The sequence below is a fragment of the Octodon degus genome, unplaced genomic scaffold (genome assembly GCF_000260255.1).
Source record: "Octodon degus isolate 3935 unplaced genomic scaffold, OctDeg1.0 scaffold00237, whole genome shotgun sequence".
Classification (NCBI taxonomy): domain Eukaryota; kingdom Metazoa; phylum Chordata; class Mammalia; order Rodentia; family Octodontidae; genus Octodon; species Octodon degus.
This window is the reverse complement of record NW_004524813.1, coordinates 529,829-551,933: the sequence shown is the minus strand read 5'-3', so window position 1 is coordinate 551,933 and position 22,105 is coordinate 529,829. Positions and strand designations below refer to the sequence as shown.

Below are 22,105 nucleotides of genomic sequence, written 5' to 3'. Positions count from 1 at the left end.
CGCCAGCTTCTTACACATGAAATCTAGTCTCACTTGTGAGAAACACAGCTTTCAGCAGTGAAAGTTAGAATTTCAGGCAGTGTCCAGTAATGTTTTCACTAATGAGGAGACAGAGATTTGCTCAAGACAGGAATCTATCTAAGAGTCAAAACTTAGGACTTTATACAGGTCAGGCAGCTCCTCTGGAATACTTCTACAGACAGAAGCAAAGCCCCACAGCAGGCCTTAGTTATCTCAAACTCAACAAGTATGACTTTCAGTGGTTAAGGATAAAGATTCTGCAGTGACACATCATGTCACCAACAACCTTTCAACCTGTGAGAATTTTGTACGTCATATTGTTCCCCAGTTTATCCACTCATTCAACAACCTGAAGGATGGTGACCTACCAAAGGACAAACACTGGCCATTTAGAGAAGTCCAAGACCTTCCTCCATTATGACTTGGGGGGAGTGGCAAAAATTACTAAAACGTAACATTTTAGGAAAGTTTTTCTTGTAAAAATGAAATAGTAGGACAAATAACAATTATAGGTATTGTATGTTATCGATGGAACCCAAAGAAATGACTACATGAACTGGACTAATATAGCCTTGGAGTCCCACTGAGCTTATTCTCTGAGTGAGCCCAGAGGGAGGGAAACATCTCGCCTTTACTGCGGGCTACAAGCAAGCTAAGGGCTGTGCACAAATAATTTGATGTGAACACACTGCTATCTACATTGCCTTCCTGGTGTCGCCAGCTAGTCTATGTATCACTAGTTGGTAACTTCTCAGGTAAAGGGACAAAGAACAGACAGCGGGGCTGCCTCCAGGAGTCTGTTACCTGGTCTCCAGCTTGTGGGACTTACAAGGGGCCAGTTTCCTTAAGCTCTGCTCTTTGTCCCTTGCTCCCTCCTAGCGGGACAGTAAGCTCCTGACTCACATCACTACATATAGATCAATCTTTGAAATGGTGTTTGTTTTCTGTATCTTACTCTCTCATTACTCCAACCTTTTTAGAGCGAAGAGACAAACTCCATATTCTATTTGCTAGTAACATTTTAGCCCTTGCTAAATTTTTGTTTCATTTTGTTTTGCTTTTTAAGACAAGTTCACGTGATGTCATTCAGGCTAAATTGGGGTGGGGGTTGATTTGTTTTGCTTTCTGAGACAAGTTCTCACAGTGTAATTCAGGCTGGCCTTAAACTCACTGTGTAACACAGCCTGAGCCTCCTGCTTCCGCCTCACAACTGCTGCAATTACAGGCACGTGCCTTCATGCCTGGCTTCTCACCAAATGTTAGATCATTTCTTTGAAAACACAGTAAGAATAATTAAGTTCAACATGCGTCTCTTTCAGAGATATTCAGCTGTCTTATAACAAAAATGTGACACCCTACGCACTCCAAGTAGTCATTGCTTGCTGGTGTAGTTCAGGATTATCTGAGCATCTTCACACTGATGGCCTAAGCTTTGTTTGCCTCATTCAGTAAATGATGTGTATTGCCTGCTTTGGCTCCCAAACTATCAATACAACTGGAAAATAATCAAATTCAGTAAGAGCAGAGCAGTCTTCTGTGTGCCCCAAGTGAACTTTATGTTGATTCTAAGGCATTAAAATTGCAGTGTAGGCCAGTCAGATAGCTCAGCGGACTAAAGCGCCTGCTTCGGCAGACGCAGCATCTGGGCATGATCCCCAGTGTGCTGTGCGGGCCCCGCCCCGGAGGTGCACTGAGATGGCGATTGAGACTGGGCGTGGTGGTGCACGCCTAGGATCCCAGGGCTTGGGAGGCCGAAAACAGAAGAATCACTACCAGTCCAATCTATGTGGTGAAACCCTGTAGACACTGTACCAAATACTTAAAAAAAAAATACAGTGTAGTAAACAGGGAGCCAGTATTTAGAACAACCATCCAGGTTTTAGATAATAATTTTGGACAGAGTCTAATTCCATCTACCTCTGCATGGAAATTATCATTGCAGACACTTTTGTACTTTTTCACTTTAATTTTTCTTACATTTTTAAAATAAGGATATAACCTTATATAACTCTTCTCCCAGAGGATGACATCCTATGAATATCATAAAACTAAACTGTTCAAAAATTCTTTCTAGTTAATTATCACCCCTTCATCTCCTGAAACAACAAACCTCAATTAGTCTGTTAGACAAAGCACCACATATGCTCCTCCCTGTCAATCCTTAATTAAGGAATCAAAAAGTACATGCAAAGCAAAGTTTTTCACCAAGGAAATGCTTATGAAGACGATGTTAATAAAGGTTTCTCAAGCTACTCCAAGAGTGAAGTTTTTAGAAGTAGCACAACCGGCAGGGAAAGCTCCTTTGCTTGACTGGACAAGTCCTTGTGCTCCATGATACTGCGAGCATGTGGAATAGAAAATTTCAAGAAGCTCAGCTTACTCAACTTAAAGACTAAACGTGATTTGTAACGCCAGAGCCAAAGGTCACACAAGACAGGTCACAGGCCGGAGTGAGGAGAGAGGCAGAATTATGATGAAGCACTGCGTGCCTTCCGATGTGGGAGGAACGTAGTCACAGTCCCATTGGAGTAGGATTGCTTCGCTGCACTTTCAAGGCTGACCAAAAGAGGAAAGAGAAAGCAAGGAGGCACATGAAGAGGCTGTGGCAGGGATCAAAATGGGAAACCAGTCATTCAGAAAGAGTATTTTAAAAAGTGGAAGAGGGCCAGTGAGATAGCTCAGCAGACTAAGTGCCTGCTTTGGCAATCGCAGGGATGTGGGTTCTATCCCCAGGCCTGCATCCTGCACTGGCCCTGCCACTGGGTCTCGCTGAGCCGGTGATGGACTCCAGGCATGGTAGCACATGCCTGTAATCCCAGTGGTGGGGAGGCTGAAAACAGGAGGATCACTGCAAGTCCAACTGCACAGTGAGACTCTGTACCAAATACATAAATAACAATAAATAAATTAATTAAATAAAATGTAGAACAGATTAAAATATATGTGGGTACTAGAATCATTTGATTCAGTTATTCCCCTTTTAAGAATCTTCCTGAAGGAATTGAAGCCGTCATGTCACAGTGTGACCTGCACACCCAGGTACAGAGAAGCGTAGCTTATAATAGCTAGCTTTTGGAAGTGTGAAACCCTGCACACCCAAGTAGTCATCGCCTGCTGGTGTAGTTCAGGAATATCTGAGCATCTTCACACTGATTGTCTAAACTTTGTTTGCCTGGTTTAGTAAGAGATGTGCATTGCCTGCTTTGGCTCTGAAACTATTGATATATGTTTATCAATAGAGGAATGGACAAATAAAATGTGGTATTTATGCACAATGTAGTAATACTCATCGACAAAGAGGGATATGTTTGAGTCATTTCTAGGAAAATGGATGCACCTTGACACATAATGTTAAATGAAATAAACCAGACACACAAGTTTAAATATCACATGGTTTCTCTTATATGAGAAATTTAAAACATCAATCAAGAATAAAATCAGAGATAATAGGAAGTAGAGCAATGCATCTTTTTCACATGGGAAAGGAATCAAGAAATGGAGGGGAAGTGAAGGAAAATGGGTTAAAAAAGGAATTTAGAAGTGCTATGTGTCACTTCACCACAAGGAATTCAATCATTATGTAATACAAACATGTACTAATAAAAAAAAAACTTGTCCTTTCCTCTATTGAGAAAAAATTTACTTAATTCTGAGCAATAGGAAATGCCCAAGCGTCTCCCTGAATACTGCCTTGATGGAACAGTGATGGTGCCCTTTGGAAAGGACAAAAATCCCAAAGAAAGAACAGGTTTAGTCTTGTACAAAATAAATTCATGTTCCATTTGTGAAATGATGTGTACTTTAAGTGCTAAATATAGAAATCCAGATAGAAATCTGAGCTTTGGCTACAATATATGGAAAGCACAAGCAGATGATGACAATGAAGACACAGAGTGTGTGAGAGCACGGAAAAGAGGGTGTGAGATCTAATTCGGGGATTACGGTGGGGATGTGGTTCAAGACTCCAGAGGTGCTTTCTAGGTCACTGCTATGATTCAGAGGATGAGAACATGACTCTACCCTGCAGAAAATCATTTGCTATATGATATTAATTCAATGTCTTCATCATTTTAAGCTTCAGTTTTCTTACCTATAAAATATGCATAATAATATTCATGCAATACATGTTTTAAGACCTAGATAGCAAGTACTCTGCAACCTAAATTAGGCAAGCTGTGTTAAGACCTCAGTACTTAGTACATAATAAACTTTCAAAGATATATAATTCTCTCGAACCCCAAAGCTTGTTGAAAACTGTATTCATCATCAGCCTGGCCCCCAAACTACTTTTCTTCATGTGTCTTCCATCTTAACCAGGCCAAAAGCCAAGGTTCCTTACTCTCTCTTCCCTCCATTGCCACATCTTATCTCACCCCAGTCCTGTACTCCTGAAAATCAGTCCCATTCATGTCCACCACTCCCGTTGTCTCCATTAGATCCATCTGTATCCCTGGTCTAGGTCGCTGGAAAATCTTCTTTCTAACAGTGGTCTGAGTGAGTTCTTCTCAAAGGAAAATTTATTGTTTACTCAGTTACTAAAACCCTTTTGTTTTTGCAGAAAGTCTAAGTTGTTATAGCATGCAAAGATCATTCATAATCTCAAGAGATGATATATTTTAGTTTAACCTTCCAGTCTCTTTAAAGACTATTCCTAGCCACACAGATTTCCTTTCTTTCACATCCCATTTCTTCTCTTTGCCCCTACTTGACCCTCATGGCTTCCACATACCCTTTAAGAGCCACTCTTTTCCACTGAGAAGCTTTCCTGAGACTAGGAAAATAGTACTCCTGTGTGCTCATGTAGCACAGTCACAGCCTTTGGTCTCCTTCATTAGATTGTGTATTTCCTAAGACAAAGATATGTCTTACTTTTTATGTTATTCTTATATGTAGAATGACCAATGATATGTTTTAAGTGGTTAATGTCTATCTCTCTGGATGAACAAGTTAAAAATCCACCACAAAGATGTATCTTTTAGGTAGTTATGCAAATTATACTATTTTAGTCTCTTCTCTGGCTACCTATGAAACTCGAATTTTTAGTTATAAGACCTTGAGAAAGTTAAACTTCTCTGTGGCTAATTTCCTTTATATAAAATTAGGATAGCTATGGTACCTACCTTATATTTTTATTGTAAGGATTATAGAAATCAATACATGTATGTCATTTAGAACTACTAGTTTGGAATTACTCAAAAGCTCTCAATGATTATTAACTGTTTTTGTCATTGCTCTTGTTGTATTGCTCCATTACTACTGACCTACAATGATTTATTTCTACTGCCCAACTTTGCTTGGTATCAGGGCTTAAAACAAATTTCACAAGAACAAGAGTTAAAGAACTAAATAAGTTCAAAAGTAGAGGTCAAAAATAAGAAAAGATTTCAGTCACCTTATCTTCTCAATGCTCCAAAGACAGGTATCCTGGGCAACAGGCTCCATTGGACATGTACAAGCAAATGGTTTCAGCAAGGGGAGCCCACCCTCTTGCAACTCCCTCCTCTTACAGAAAATGCATGAGAGTAACTTCATCAAGAGGAAATAATACCAAGCAATCTGGATTTGACTATTAACTATTCACAGAAGTTGTCTAGGAAAATCTACTCTTCATCAGTGGGTTCAAGTATAAAACAATAATTCTTCTGGAAAGGAAGAAGATGTTAGTGAGAAATCTAGGTTAAATCAAATTCCTTTTCCTTAAGAAAGAGCAAGCCCTCAGTTTCAACTTGGTTATTCTGGCAAAGTGCAAGATTAGGAGAACATTTTTGGATAGTGATGGTTGATGTAATTTTTTAAAAAATAATATTTCTTCCAGAGGGGCTTCTTGCTTGTACTTTGAATCCATTTTTGAGTAGCTTCACACACCAAGAATTTTTAAAAAGCTCTGTTCCACCATCAAGACAAATAAAAATTATTCTAATAATTTTTGAGTTTATAGTATTTATTAATGTATGAAGCACTATAGTAAATGATGAAATGTAGACTCTAGAGACACCATTTCTTTTTTCCAGCATGCATAAGCTTGAAGATAAACAAATGAAGAAACTACAGTACAAAGTGATAGATGCACCCAAAATTTACAAAAGATGTAGAAGTATTCAGAAATTACCATTAAATTGAGCAATATATTTTACAAACTAGATAGTATATTTTAAATCTACTTAAAATATTAAACTTAAGATCTAAATAAAAGCATTGAAATGCAATTAACATATGCTATGACAAAGATAATACAGTAATCAGTATGCAGATTTTATTAGGAACAGCTACAAAAAAAAAAAAAAAAAAAAAAGAGAAGAAGAAAATGTTACATCATAAAAAATAGAGAAGTGTTTCCAGAGAATGGCCAAGGGAAATTTTTTTAAGTTAAAGAAAGTAAGTTCAAATTCCAGTTCTGCTACATATGTGCCACCTATGTGAATCTAGGCAAACTTTCTAACTTCTTAGAATATAAATTTTTATGTATGAAACAGAAATAATAATTACCATGCTGTGTAATATTAGCCAGTAAATGAAGTCTAGATGAAGGACCAGAACGTGGGAAATATTCCATGATGCTAGCCACTGTTCCTCATAAATATTCTCACTTGTCACCTGTTCAGTTCATGCACGTATGACTGGCCTATTATGGCAAATTAATTATCCAGCTGTCCTAGGGTGGAACTACAAAGGCTTTCTCTAATGTAAGTGGGCTATTTTTTCTTAATGACTTTGCTGAACTACCCACAGTGGTTTTGGTATATTACAAGCATTTATATACCCTCTAGTTTTACTAAAATATATAACAAAATCTTAAAAACCAAGTCTAATTGATAGCAAAAATGACAGAAAACAGATAAGAAAAATGTTAATGTCCTTTCAGGTCAAAGTGGTCTGTTCACGAGAACACTGATGGGATTATGAGAAATTCCCAGATACAGAAAAGCAACTTAAGCTTAGCAGATAAAATATTCCTAGGCATATTACTGCTGCTTTTTTACAAATTGCTCATAACATAAATTTAGGATATTTCAGTCATATCACACGGTGCCAATTAAAAAAAGAAACTAAAATGTCAGTATTCATTTCAAAAAAGAAAATGTTTATATGGTGCAGAAGTAGAATTCTTATTTGTTCTAACACCTGCAGCCTTCTTCCCTTGTTTGTTGGAGTGGGTGGGGTGAGGTTAAATTGAGTCTCCATACAAAGATTAACTTGATCCTCAGCTTTCCCACCTCAACAACAGGGGGAATAAATTCTTTCCTCTATCTTTCTCAGAGATGATACAATAATAAAGACTTACCTTTGAATGTTTCAGTAAAATTTAATTACATGAGTTCAAGATAATTATACTGTATTTTTGAGGAAATGTCCAGGGTTGGGGAAGTCATATATGAACCAGGTAACTGTCCTGCATGATCACACACATGATTTCCTAAGTGTCAAGAAAACTCTTTGTTCTCAAAAAATGTGTGACTCTTAACTTGGCTTAAGGATTCTTCACCCTAGAATGGTCCTGACTCATAGAGCAGCAAACATGGACAGCTATATTCAATTTTAATGAATTAAAATTATAAATTCAGCCCCTCAGTCCTTCTAGCTACAGTTAAAGTATTCACTGGCCACTGTGACTGGTTGCTAGCATGTTATACTGGGAGAACTTCTGAAAGTGCTGTGAAGTTCTGTGAGAGACTCACACTGTGTGGTAGATTTATTTTCTTTTTTGGTGCTACGAGGGATTGAACTCAGGACCTTGCACTTGCCAGGCAAGTGCTTATATTGCTGAGCTATCTCCCCAGCCCCAGAGGCTCAGACTGAATGTTCCTTTTGTTTTGTGGCTTTAGCTTTTGTTAGACATGGCTAGGAGGATTAAATGACCTTAGAGGTTTTGGAAAGATGACTTCAAGGTCAGGTCATTATCAGATCATAAGAAAGTTTGTAGCGAGCAAAATAAATGCAGGCTAAAGAAGAATAAATGGTTCAAAATACATATTAATATTAAAATGAAAAGCATAAAACCATGGTCCATAAAATCATTTTTAGCAAAATTGTACTTAATTTTCACTTAAAACATTTGTCCCGGGCTGGCAAGACAGCTCAGCAGTCTGAAGTGCCTGCTTAGGCAAGCTTAGTCAGGCGCAGGAAGCAGCAGTTGGATGCCTGGCACCACACACCGTGCCAGCCTTACCCTCAGGGTGGGCTGGGCTGGCTGGAAAAGCAAACAAAAACATTTGTCCCTGGTGTTTGCATGCACTCAGCAATCCCATGCTGCCTTTTTAGTGCCATGACTGGGTTTTCAGATGGTTCTAGCTGTCAGTTATCACACAAAAACTGATTGTGGTGAGAACATAACCGGGTTCTGGATAAAGGCGGCACGCGTTTAAACAGCTTTCTCTCGTGGCACATGCTGTGGAGCTACTTGTAGTCCTCCCTTAGAGCCCTGGGGTTTATATTTCATTGGCCCTTGTTTATTTATCACAAGTAGTTTTCAGGTGTAACCAATATTTTGGTGGCTGCTGCTTGTGAATGAAGAAATTATAATTTAACATATGGATTATCACCCCTAGAAGTAAAAGAATAATCTGTGTATGTTTGCATGCAGGTCATTCTGTCCATTGAAGAAGGTTACAGACTTCCAGCTCCCATGGGCTGCCCGGCATCTCTCCACCAACTGATGCTCCACTGCTGGCAGAAGGAGAGAAATCACAGACCCAAATTTACTGACATTGTCGGCTTCCTCGACAAACTGATCCGCAACCCCAGTGCCCTTCACACCCTGGTAGAGGATATCCTTGTGTAAGATGCATAATGTTGATTTTTTTTCCCTTGACAATCTTCCTTTCTTTCAAGCTACTAATGAGAATAACAGGAAGAAGGGGAGCAGTTTGCATTGGTAACTTTCTAGTTATTGACCTTGTGTAAACTATATTTTATTTGTCAACCAAATAGACAAATTATTAACATTAAAGAAAAATGTGGATATTTTTCCACATGCAAACAGCTTCCCCTTTTCTTTTCTCTGTACCTAATACTTCTGAATTGCTTTGTTTATATTATTTTCCTGTGTGGGTCTTTGATATTTATATATTTTTCTTTACTGATCCTTCCTTACCTGTGTAAATAGGATTTGTTTGTCCATTAGCCACTCTAATTTTGTTCTTTATTTTATGTTGTGGCTCTGTTCAAAATGGCAAGCAACATAGGGGTGCAGTCATTTGTGAGTCATCCCGAGGCAAGGACATTTCCTGCTGATATATCACACCCAGCTGCTGATATTTTCCATTTCTAAAGCCAGACGGGGATGGCTGACAAGAAGGGGAAGGCGCTCAAACACCATTTTATAAGTCAGAGTTGAGATCTTTTCACTTCTCTTTCACAAGCAATTATAAGAGTCCAACTAAAAAATTGTCATCTATGTCTAAAAACATTATATTTGAAATGTCATTAACTTGAAAATATATCTACTTTTAAGCAAAACTGAACTTAGAAATAACCAAAGCCTTTTGAAAGTTTTCAGAGGGATAGTCAAGGAAAAACACAGATATTCACTTCAGGTTACCAGTTCAAGCCAGTGTGGGGTTTTAGTGATAAGGGCAGGCTCTTGAAGGAGCATTTGAAATGGGCCTCCATTCACACAGAACACAGAAGAGCTCACCTCTAAAGCACTAATTGGCAGCCTCAGTAAAGTGAAGCCAAGCATGAAATAGCTGGAAATTGAACTATTCCTCTAGCCCATCTTCCCTGAAGCAGTCCACTGTAGGAAGCAGTAAAGGAGTAGGAGGTGGCAGAGGAAAGCACTTTAGAGTTCATCATTAAAGACAAGGACAGCCACTGTGGAATTTAAGCAAGAAAAAGACAGGATCACATTTGCATCCTGTAAGATCAAGTTAGGATGGATTCAGATATACTGTGAAGGCACAACAAAGCACACAAGACTGAAAACAGAGACAACTGTACATTTTCAACAAGCCAAGCCCCAAACAATTAAGACCTACTGTCTAAAATGGAAATAAGCTCAAGGTCAGAAGAGAATGAACTAATTATTAGTCAGACACAAACCAATGTGTCTTGTTCATTGAATACAAAGGAAGGAAGGAAGGAAGGAAGGAAGGAAGGAAGGAAGGAAGGAAGGAAGGAAGGAAGGAAGGAAGGAAGGAAGGAAGGAAGGAAGGTCTGAATGAAGGGAAAGGAAAGGAAATAATCAAGCATATTACATTTCCTCAACAAACAACTGGTGGTATAATCTGTAGGAGAGAAAGAGGAAGCAATATTTGGAGTAGAAATAATATCATTTTGAGCATACTGAATCAGCAGTGTTTATGTGCTAGCTCTCAGTGGAAATGTCTAGTAGATAGTTAAAAATTGAACTTTGTGTGAAAGGCCTCAGCTGTGAATGCAGATTTGCATATCAACAGCATAAGATTGTACTGTATGCTCTAAGTATGGTGCAGATAAACTATGAAAAATGTGAAGAACATAAGTAAACAGAGGGAATTAGTTCAGCCCTTTGGAATGCCTGCTTATTTAAGACATAACCAGGAAAAAAATCATCAAAGGAGACTGACAACAAAGAGTCAGACAGATAATAAGGGAAATGGAGAAAGTCAGGTCATAAGTCCAAAAGAAAAACAATTTAAACAGTATGGTGTCTAAAGGTTGATAATATCAGTAAAAGAAAAAGTAAGCTATATGTGTTGAACTTAGCAATGAGATTTTCAGATGCCTCTGGGCAACTTTTGCAAGAGTGTTTTCAAGAAAGTTGTGTGAGGCAGATTACAGTGAATGAGGGATGAATTTGAGGTCAGAGAGAATAATATGTAGTTCTGGTTTTTGTTTCCAGAATCCTGGCTGTGACGTGAAAGGAAAGTAGTTAGAGGAAATGCCCCTTGGTTGTTGTTGTCATAGATTTTTCCCCATAATTTTATTGATAAACAAATAGCAATGAGACAGTTTCAAATCAAATTGGTAGGATAGTTTCAATAATTAACACATTGCATACATTTGTCCTAGTGGTTAATTGCTGTACAAGATGCGGACTTGATATCCTATTTACAAACACCATTAGAACAAATCACTCTATTCATTAAGAGAATGTAACTATATATCTATCCTAACCACTTTGAATACAAAGTGGACAGATACAAAATGGACATTCATCTGTATACCCTTTTATTTGTTAAGTTCCGTTATTTGAATATTATAGGTGTGTAAACTCAGCAAAATATTCTAAACGAGTCCAGTAGCCCATAATAGTATTGAGTTTTCTGCTTGACTGGCAATGTCAGAAATTGTTGACCTGAGTCCCCTACAGCTCAACATAACAGCATGGCTTTACTTCTCATATTTCATTTTTATACTTTTCTGCTGGATGGTTAAGAACAAGGTAAAGCAGGACCTATGCAACAAGAGTTGTAGCTTTTGGGTGTGATAAGGTCAGTGAAATCCCCTCAGGATTTATCCCGAGATCCTGCACCTCAGATTGTAGAACCTTTGTCAGTGTCAGCCATGTGGATGAGTCACGGCCAATGCTTGGCCAATGTGCTCTCTGTGAAAGCCTGAGAGAGTATTTTCTGTCCATGTGACTCTCTTTAGGCACACTCTACATCATAGATCACTTTCCTCTTTGGCCCCATAATCTCCTTGATCAGAAAAATCTTGGAAACAACCAAGATGCCCATCACCTGAGGAATGGTTGAAAAAGATGTGGTATTTTTACACAATGGAGTATTATTCAGCTATTAAGAATGATAAACTTGAAGCTTTTATATTGAAGTGGATGCCACTTGAACATAGATTTTCTTGAAGAAGCTTGGGGATGCTTTAATACTGAAGTGACATTCTGATGGAAAGGAACCAGGAAATGAGCCTGCAGTTGTGAAAGAGGACAATGTATACAGACCTCTGATGGAATAGCTAACTAATATCACAGCCAGCACCTAGCAACAAAGATGTCTTACTATGCAGATAGATAAAAGGTCTTGTTTTGAAATAGGAACATTAAGCAACTTCTTGTTTGAATTTTCAAGATTATAAATCATCATCACATTTGGAAAATATCAGTGAAGGACCTAAGATGGGAAAATGTCAGAAAGCCTGAAGGATCCCAAGCAGGGGTCAAGTCCTGATGGAGGGCTCTGTCTGAGGGCCGGGGTTGAGGGTTTAGTGAGGTGTGGAGGGAGGCAGTGCAGCAGCCTGTGTGTCGCAGGCTCTGCGATAAGCCCACCACAAGCAGCCCAGGAGGTGGGTGTTTTCATGAAGGTCGCAGCTTGATTAGACTACCTTCTGATTGCCTCAACACCAAATGGGAGTTTTTGTGACTGATAGACTACCCTCATTCTGACAAAGAAGTATGTGCGACTACTTTTGCTCTTAATGTATTTTCCTTTTAGAAACAAAGTGAACTGAGTTTTAAGGACACCATGTATGAACTTTATCATCATTTTTACTTTCAGAGTGGCCTGAATGGTTCCTATTTCCACCCTCTTATCCTCAATATCACTTACCTACTCTGTCCCTGATGTCAGAGAACTGAGGCTGTTTAGGAAGAATAGCTATGATAGATGGGTAATATCGGCTAAAGAACACCTGACTCATTTTATACTTTTAAAATTGTGATAAGTCCCTCCATATGGCAAGCACACTCACTTTCAAAGTTCCCAGGGCCCAGATGTTTGTTCCAGAGTGATGTTGTATTAAGAAAACATGACACACTGTGGAATTTCAGTCTTTCATCCTCATGTCCCTTGAACATGCAAATGAATTTATGTGTATATGCCACAGCCACTTTCATTAGACTATTTTGCACTCTCTTTTTCGTTAGAGTCCCCAATCTCACAGGTTTCTCTCACATTTCTGGGCCAACATAGCCCTCTTCCATGAGGTCCCCATGTTTTTTTTTTCTTCACTCATACTTTTTTTTGGGGGGGCAGCTCAGTCTGCCCTGGGGGTGGGGCTGGCACATCATGTGGTGCCAGGATTGAACCATGGCCCCTGTGCTTGTCTAAACTTGCCTAAGCAGACACTTTAGTCAGCTGAGCTATCTCACCAGCCTCTCGGCATGGTTTTTATTCCACTCTAATTGCATTTTTCTCAAGAGTTCATCTGAGAAACTTTTATCCTTTATCTTGGCAAAGTGGTAAGAAGGAGAAGAAATGGAGATAGCTCAGTGGTCTAAGCACCTGCCTAGGCAAGCACAAGGACTGAGGTTTGATCTCCAGTACCACATGCTGTGCTGGCCCCATCCTACCTGGCTGCCAAAACTAGGCATGATTGCACATGCCTATAATCCCAGTGCTGGGGAAGCTGAAAAAAGAGGATCACTATAAGTCCAAGCTTCATAGTGAGCCCCTATGCCAAATACATAAAATTAAATAAGTTAAAAAATAAAAATAAAGTGACAAAGGGAGATGAAGTAGGCTATGAAATTGAAATCTAATTTAATAATATTATATTGCCATACTGGAAATTACATAAACCTTATTATTTGTAAACTCCCCTTTTAAAAGACGTACCTTATTTTATTTTATTTCATTTTATTTATTTATTTTATTTTATTTTGTGGTCAGCTCAGCCCGACCTGGGATTGGGGCTGGCGTGGCACATGGTGCCAGGGATTGAACCACAGTCCCTGCACTTGGCTGAGCTTGCCTAAGCAGGTGCTTTGGACCACTGAGCTATCTCACTGGCCCAAAGTGACCAACTTGAAGACATTCCTAAGAGGTTTCCATTATTTAAACAGCAGTTTTCATTGTTTCTTCTATCAACATTTTTCTGCCTAACACACCTCCATTGGGGTACTCAGTGCCCAACATGCTTCCTTTCTCTCCTACTCAAGTGTGGATATGTAAGTAAACATAACTTTAAATCCAATAAAGTATAAAACATGATTTGCCAAACTACTCATTTAATTCAGGCAGTCAGCCTTCCATAAATGTATTCAAAATGGCCTCATTTTAAATTATTTTACAATAGTTAAAATTATTTCAAATAATTACTCAAAACTGCCGTATGATACACAGTCCCCGAGAGAAAGGTCCCAACTTGAGGCCAAAGATGTTGTGTAGAACAGCATGTGGAGCAACATCTGGGTATGTACTTTAAAACAGCAATTGCTCCCACTTTCCCAGCACTTGCAATCAACCTAGTAACTATTCCCAACTCAACTATACTCCCATAGAATCCTGGGTTTCTAGTTAGATTTTCTCTGGGAGAAAAAAAAAAAAAGACTTGCTATGTAGAGTATAGCAAAATCCTCAAAATAATTTCCACTGTGGCATAACCTGTTAATTTCATGTCTTACTGGGCAAATACATTCACCCCAGGGGACCTGTAGCTTAATACCGCAGTGTCCCAGGGAATGTACAGTGTCCCTTCACCCAACGCTCCCTGGACCTCAACCACATTGTCGTGCACATTACTTCTACATCCTCCTCAATCTTCCCCCTAGATTCCTCCATGCTTTGAAGCCTACTTAATGTACTAGGCTGCAGCCACTTCGTCAGTGTTCTTTATGACAAACCTGTGAAGTAACAAAAAAGAAAAAAATACTTTTGCCAAATCCTGCTCCAGGTCCTTACCATGTCACTGATCAAAAATTTGACAGATTATGTAAGAGTTTCTTGATCATCAGCTCAAAACTGATATCCAAGGATGAGCAGCCGTTAAGCAGTGGGAAAACATCAGTCTAATAGTCAGCTTCTGCCAGAGCTAAGGTTCCTTCTGAGGACCCTCACTACCCACTTGGCAATCGTTAGCCCTACTGTTGGATTTTAGCTCTTAGAAAGTGTTATCACCACCATTTTAATAGTATAAGTACATTGTTGAAGTCTCAGTAATATATGAATGATGAAGGCTGAGAAAGGCTCATACCAGTGCCATAATGAAGAATCTCTGCTTTAGAGAACTGTGAGAAATGTTCTAAGACTGAATTCATTAGTAATGCACCAATAATTCAGTTAATAATGATATTTTATTATTACAATTTGATATAATTTTTCCATTCATTCTGAAAAGGTCTTGTTCAGTGCTGGCTAGGCAGTATAGAATCCGAACTTACTAAACTGTTGATCTCTATATCACATACAATAAATGACTTGTTTTGATTTTTGTCACTAGCACTTCTAATATTTTTATGATAGAGAAATCACAGGCTGGCCAAGATCAGTGAGATTAAATAATAAGGTTTTATATAAAGAAGTTCAAATTTGAAGCACTGATCAGAATATGTGCAACTTGGGGCCAGGGAGATGGCTCAGTAGGATAAGCACTTGACTGGCAAACACAAGGATCTGAGTTCAATCCCCGCTTCCGCCAAAAAAAAAAAAAAAAAAAAAATGTGCAACTTGTACCCACCTATTAGAAAATCTAAATTCAATTTACATGAACTCCTAGCAGAAGACAGTTATAATACTGAGGTTAATACCCATAGAAATACTTATACAGATTCTAATATATGTTATCAATAATAACAACTACTGCTATTTGTTAAATGCTGACAGTGTGCCAGTCATGGTAATAGTTGCTTTTCTCAGTCATGCCACGTAATCATCACTGTTATTTTCCTCACCCTTCAGACACAGACTTGAGAGGCTAATACTTCCAACAGTACACGGCCATGCAGTCAGCAGATCAGGAACAAGATCCTCCAAATCGAAGTCATTTGTTAATTCTGCGGTGTGGTATAAAATCACACAGGATGACAACACGTTACTTAGTACAGCGCTATTTCAAAAGTAACATTATGAGAGGCTAAATGTTTACATTTCTAGTTTAATTTTCTCTGGGCTAAGTAAGACTCGATAGATGGAGTATGTTAAAACTCCAAATAATTTTAATGTGGCACAACCCATTATTTCATGTCCCACTGGGAAAATACATGGGTATAGCGCATATGACCTCGCAACAAGAATAAGCAGCAAATGCATTGCCTATATATTCTCCAAACATTCTCCTACAGTGCCCAACCACTTGAAGAGCATTAGTTCAGAAAAGAAAATAATAACTAGAACAATATAGAGAAATGAGAAAAAATATGGAAAGAACATAGTTCCAGAATTACATCTTCAGGCATTTCTGTAGATTGAAATTATTTAGTGTTGGCAAATAAGATGTTTTGCTTTTTTTCCCTTGCTGTGGCAGACATTACTAATCACCACAACACTTCCCTATAGAGCTTGGCCATTACCTCACTATCCCTTTCAGGAGGCATTTTCAATAGGCACTGCCAGTGTACTGCATTTGTCATCTGATATAAAATCTATTTTCTGACCCTGGATTGTTTCCTCACAAAATAGTCCTTTTGGTTTTGGTTTTGGTTTTAGTTCAGTGATCTATTATTCTGGTGCTAGGGATCTTATGAAGATACTCAGAAGAGATTTTTTAAAGTATTATTCCTGCTCTACATCAATTCTTCTAAATGTCCAAACACATCTAAATGTTCCAATTCACTTTAAAAATTTAACTTTCCTTCTTTTGTGAGTTTACCAGTTATCAAACTTATGCAAATTAATCACAACTATTTTAAAAACTGAAGATTTATTGAAAGTAAAAGTCTGACAAAAAATAATTCATGCTTCCAATTTAATATTGCAGAGAGTCAGACTGTTGGGAAAACAGATACTACTTCCAACCATGAAATATGTCCAGGCTGCTTCAACAAAGCAGTCAGGCTCAGGTTGCTGTGGTTTGATCCCCACAACTCAAGCCAGCCAAACCTGCCCTGAAGGCATTCAGAGAAAAAAAAAAAAAAAAAAAGCCTTATTCCATTTGGGGCCGGCGTGATGGCTCAGTAGAATAAGTGCTTCCCCGGCAAGCACAAGGGTCTGAGTTCAATCCCCAGTTCCAAAAAAAAAAAAGTCTATAAGATATATGGTGGGTTGCTATACATTCAAGATTTTATATTATTAAGTCAACTTGTGTTTTAAATTTTAATATCAAAATTCTTTCATAATTTAATCTTTGTTCATAATTTAACTTGAATTTCAGACTTAACTGCAAAGAATGTAATGTTTTCTAATGTAAATAAATTCTTTGCTCAGTGGTTAGATAGGTAGTGTGCGTCGGATATGCAGAGAATGAGTATTATACTGATCAGGTGAATTGTGTGAAGCTGTTGTTCTTGGGCTATAAAATGAGAAACTCATGGAAAAGCAGTGCTACTGAATAAAGGCAAATACTGCCATTGCGGTCACCGGTGAGGTTATAATTCCACAGGAACCTTTAAAAGTATGCTCTCTGACTCCATCTATTAGCTGTCTCTTCTTCTGCCTGAAACCTACAAAGGCAGTAGAAACAGTTCACAAGATGAAGCTCATGTTGAGCAGAAAACTCGTTAGTAATTTGAGCCGCATTGACTAGTTTTTATTCTTTAAAAATGAAATAAAGCTTTGCACCGTGGCACATAACTGTAATCCCTGCACTTAGGAAGATAAGGCAAGAGGTTCAATGAGTTTGAGGCCAGCCTGGGCTACAAAGTGACTTCAAAGCAGCCCAGATTGCATAATGAAACCCTGACTCAAAAATAAATTAATTGATTAAATAAATTAAAATAGATCATTAACCATAAATCAGACATTATGCCATGTATTTTCTGTAGAGAAACTAAAAATCAAGTCTAAATGATTACTCATATGGAATACCATATTCCTACTGTCAAGGAATTTTCATACACTTCTATAAAAATATTCTTCTACTTTATGGGTTCTTTCCCAAGGAAAAATTCAACTAAAGCAAAAAGATATATTCTCCAAGACTATATAACATTTACAGTAAGAGAATGTACATAGTAATCTGGAGAATTAGAGAATTAAAACATTGTTAAGCATTGACATACATACTCTTGAATATGAATATTTGAAAATGTAAAATATTCATAAACATGTGACATTGGTAATATAGAATAAGAGTAATATCTGTGTAGTTCTAACTGTATGTAAACTAAAAATTCAATTAAAAAGTTATATTATGTTAGTAAGGGGAGAAAAACTCTTTAACCATGGATGATTTTATTTTATTTATGTGTGTATTTATTTTTTGTGCAGTACCAGAGATTGAACTTGGGACCCTGTGCTTGCCAAGCAGGCACTTATACCACTGAGTTATATCCCTGGCCCAATTTTTTTTTTTTTTTTTTTGTATAGTCAGGAATTGAACTCAGGCCCTTGAGCTTGCCAGGCAAGCGCTTATTCTACTGAGCCATCTCCCCAGCCCTCATGTGATGATTTTATATCAAAACAATTTTACTTCAGATTTTACTTGCAGATAGCTCAGTAAAATAAGTGCTTGCCTGGCAAGCACAAGGTCCTGAGTTCAATCCCTGGTACTGCAAAAAAAAAAAAAAAAAAATTACTTCAGTAGTGTTTCTGAAAACATAATCTCTAACACAACTTTATTAGATTTACTATTAGATCATATTTACATGATTAACATAAAACATGGAAAACTTTTGAAGATGAAAACCTACTTACTTTTAAAGGATAGTATTGATATTTACTAATATCCAATCTAAGAAACATTAAAAGGCTAGTCCTGGGGCCGGGGAGATAGCTCAGTAGAATAAACGCTTCCTTGGCAAGCACAAGGGCCTGAATTCAATCCCTGGTTCCACCAAAAAAAAAAAAAAAAGAAGAAAGTAAAAGGCTAGTCCTATTATCAAAGTACTCACCAGAATAAACACTTCTTGGGTCTATTAGAGCTATTTATTTTTACATACCTAAATGTACTGGGAATATATATTCATTACCCTTTAAACTGTAATATTACCTATCACACCTATACTGCAGCCTTTTACTCTAGTCTAAATTGAATATAATTTAGACATGAAATTACCTAATTCTAGCCCCTTTTCACTGTTCTAAGGATGAATTAGACCTTTGGCCTTCTGTTCTATAATTGGTACTTTTTAAAATATGAACTGCTGCCTTTCCCATAAAAACATTTCTCAGATGGGCAGTACCCACTATTCACCAAATAACAGAAACTTCTACATGTTCAGCAAAGAGCAGGCAATTTATCACTGTACATGTTTGATAAGAGAGGGCATTTATTGTTTATTAGGTAATGTTCTAGAGAATTCATGTGAGAATGATGAAACCTGGCCCAGGAAGCCAGAAAATAGCAGCATTTTTCAACTTCATTATAAGATAAGGTAAAAGAAAAGTTATTGCACAGTGGCTGTGAACAACGAGGGGACACTGACCTTACTAAATCAACTGCCAGTGCAGTCATATAAAGGCCAAAGAGAACTAGGTTACTAAAGATGTGGAGAGAGAAAGGGACTTATGCTACAGAAACTTTCTGAAAACAATTAGTAGATGTTTTCCAACAGGGAAACAAGCCAGGTCAGTCCTTCAGTTAATGTAATGTCCTTCCATTTCTTTTTCATGTAAAGAATATAAGAATATAGCAAATATAGCAAAGAATTTGGCAGATTGCAGTTGCACTCACCAATTATATGAAATTGTGAATGTTGAAAGCTATTCTAGCTTCATCTCAGAAGAAAGAAGTAGCAGCTGTTTGACTATGTCTGTGTATTGAGAACAAAGAGTATATAGAAAACAAAGAGTATAAAGAAAAAATGGATTAAACACATTCTTGAAATTTGTTAAGTTTCAGAAATTTTTTTGCCACCTAATTAAAGATATGAGATCCAGGGACTGCAGAGATAGCTCAGCTGTCTAAGCACCTGCCTAGGCAAGTGCAAGGACCCAGGTTCAGTCCCCGGTACTGCACGCTGTATGGTACCGGGCACATGGAGCCTGCCAAAACCAAAAACAGGCATGGTGACGCATGACTGTAATCCCAGTGCTGGGGAGGCTGAAACAGGAAGATTACGACAAGTCTAAGCTGCATAGTGAGAATGTATACCAAATACATAAAATTAAAAACAAAGATATGAGATCCCTTATTTTCAAATACAACATTCAATGTTCTAACACATATAGTTTTATTTATGCTAAAAATTAATAAGGGTACACTAGTCATTTTGATACTGAAACTTAATAAAGTACAGCAGTGCTTTCAAAGTATATTCCATAGGCTAGTCAAATAATTTTTAAACAACATTTTGAATTCTCTTAAATACCCAAAAATGCAGATTAGAGCAGTGAACACTCTTCGAAATACTATAATTAAATAACTTGCTTAAAACTGTTGGCCATGGAGACATTTCCTATTTAGTATCATGACATGAATTCTTATTTAATAATATTTATTAGTATAAACATCTGTAGGAAACTTTGAGAATATATAGCAATAATTCAAATATTTGTTGGTAGGTGCTGTAATAGCTTTTTAACATTTATACATGAAAAAACCAAATCTTTGTTTCCAGTCAAATCATAAGATATTCTGATACTAACTAAATGAAACATCCCAGAGACAAATGGCACTGTAATTTGTAATTTCTAAGAAAAAATATAGCTAATCCCCCAAAATATAAAATGTGATACTAGAGTTGAATAGTGGTTCGAAAGGAAGGCAGAAGCCACTATGAAGGGTAACTAAACTCAAAATGGTATAGTCATGAGATACATGACCGAACCCCGGTCCCCCAATTATGTATAAATAACAAAACACTAAATTTCTCCATCATCCTTTGTCATCCCTGCTTCCATTTTTAACTGAGCCATCATTTATAAAAAGTGAGATCAATATGAGAGAGAAAAACCAAAGAAAAGAAGTCTAGGCCTTTGGTAAAGATTCAGCCCTGAATCCCAGGGAAGATTCCTTCCAGAGTCCTTAAGAGTTAAGCCACATATAGCTTGTTCAAAGAGACTCAGACTCTCCAGGAGCAAAGAATTTTTAAGGGTAATTTTGATTGGTAGAGATTTTCAGCTTTTACCTCAAGTAGTAATCTTGAAACTAACTTCTAATTCCATATATTTTTTACCATAACATTACTAGGATTTACTTATATAGAATAATGTACCCTTTTATTTTGCAGTGAAGGAATTCATGCTTTGTGTAGATTTATCGTGTTTCCATGGGGCTGGGGCGATGGCTCAGTGGAATAAGTGCTTCCCTGGCAAGTGTAAGGGCCTGAGTTCAAGCCCTGGTTCCGCCAAAAAACAAAAAAAAATCATGTTTTCATAAATTATCAGTTTCAAGTTACAGTGTAATTAGATACAGTATGAATGGCAAAAACATTATAATGAAATATTTTAAATATTGGAATTTAAAATTATTCTAGTTAAGACAACATGGATTCTCTCATGATTGTTTTATGAAAGTTTGACTACCGTCAAATTCTGATAAACAATAATTCACTGATTCACTTCCAATAAGAATGTATTTCATTATTTTATAAATATTGATTTGACCCAAACTCTCAATATTGTTACTTCTTTACTAGTTAATATAAGTTAAAGATCTGAGAATTCCTTAAATGGTACATTTATTACCCTAAGAATAATTAATGTATCTATCATGGGAAATGCTAAATAATACATTTACAGTACTTTTACTAAGTATTTTATTAAAGCAGACAAAATGTTTTTGATACTAATTTTCATATTTTTCTGTAAGGAGAATATATTACAGCTAAAATAGTCAGCTGAGTTTATGATTTCTAAAATTAATTCTATTTTACTTCTTCTGTCCCTTAGTTCTTATGTGTAAAACTATTAATAGATATATCATATGAATGTGTACATGTAAACATGTATGTATGTAAACACATCTGTCCAAAATAATACTTTGTATTATTTTAATGTTAAAACTAAAAAAATATACCCAACTGAAACACCTTTGGTATCAGATCTTAGAATCTAAAATAAGAATTGTTTATCAGTGCTGCGTTCCTTCTTTGTTTGTTTGCTTGGTTAACACAACCTTTCATTTATTTTGCTTTTGGGGGCCTTATTAATATCTGTACTTTTGGCTACGGTGTGCTGTGCTTGGATGTACGTAAATTTTAATTTATGTAAGTGAGTTCTTTAACAGCAGAAATTACTTTTTTAATAAGTTACAAGTACTTGTTGAAAGTTTGAAAACAAATAAGTGGAATCTTTATGAACGAATTTTCCACCAATAGGAGAACTACCCAGCGAATGTAGAAAGGTGAGCGAACATGGATTCAGCAGCACGGCAGAACTGGGTGAAAAGCTTC

General features: G+C 37.2%; 1 protein-coding gene across 1 annotated transcript in view; it reads left to right on the top strand.

Moving 5' to 3' along the window:
• The window catches only part of LOC101565073 (ephrin type-A receptor 6), a 1,186,195-nt gene that overhangs the window by 1,159,386 nt on the left and 4,704 nt on the right, over positions 1-22,105 (top strand). The window contains 1 exon segment of the mRNA XM_012512596.2: positions 8,603-8,796. Within this exon segment, the coding sequence (XP_012368050.1) occupies positions 8,603-8,796 (194 nt within the window).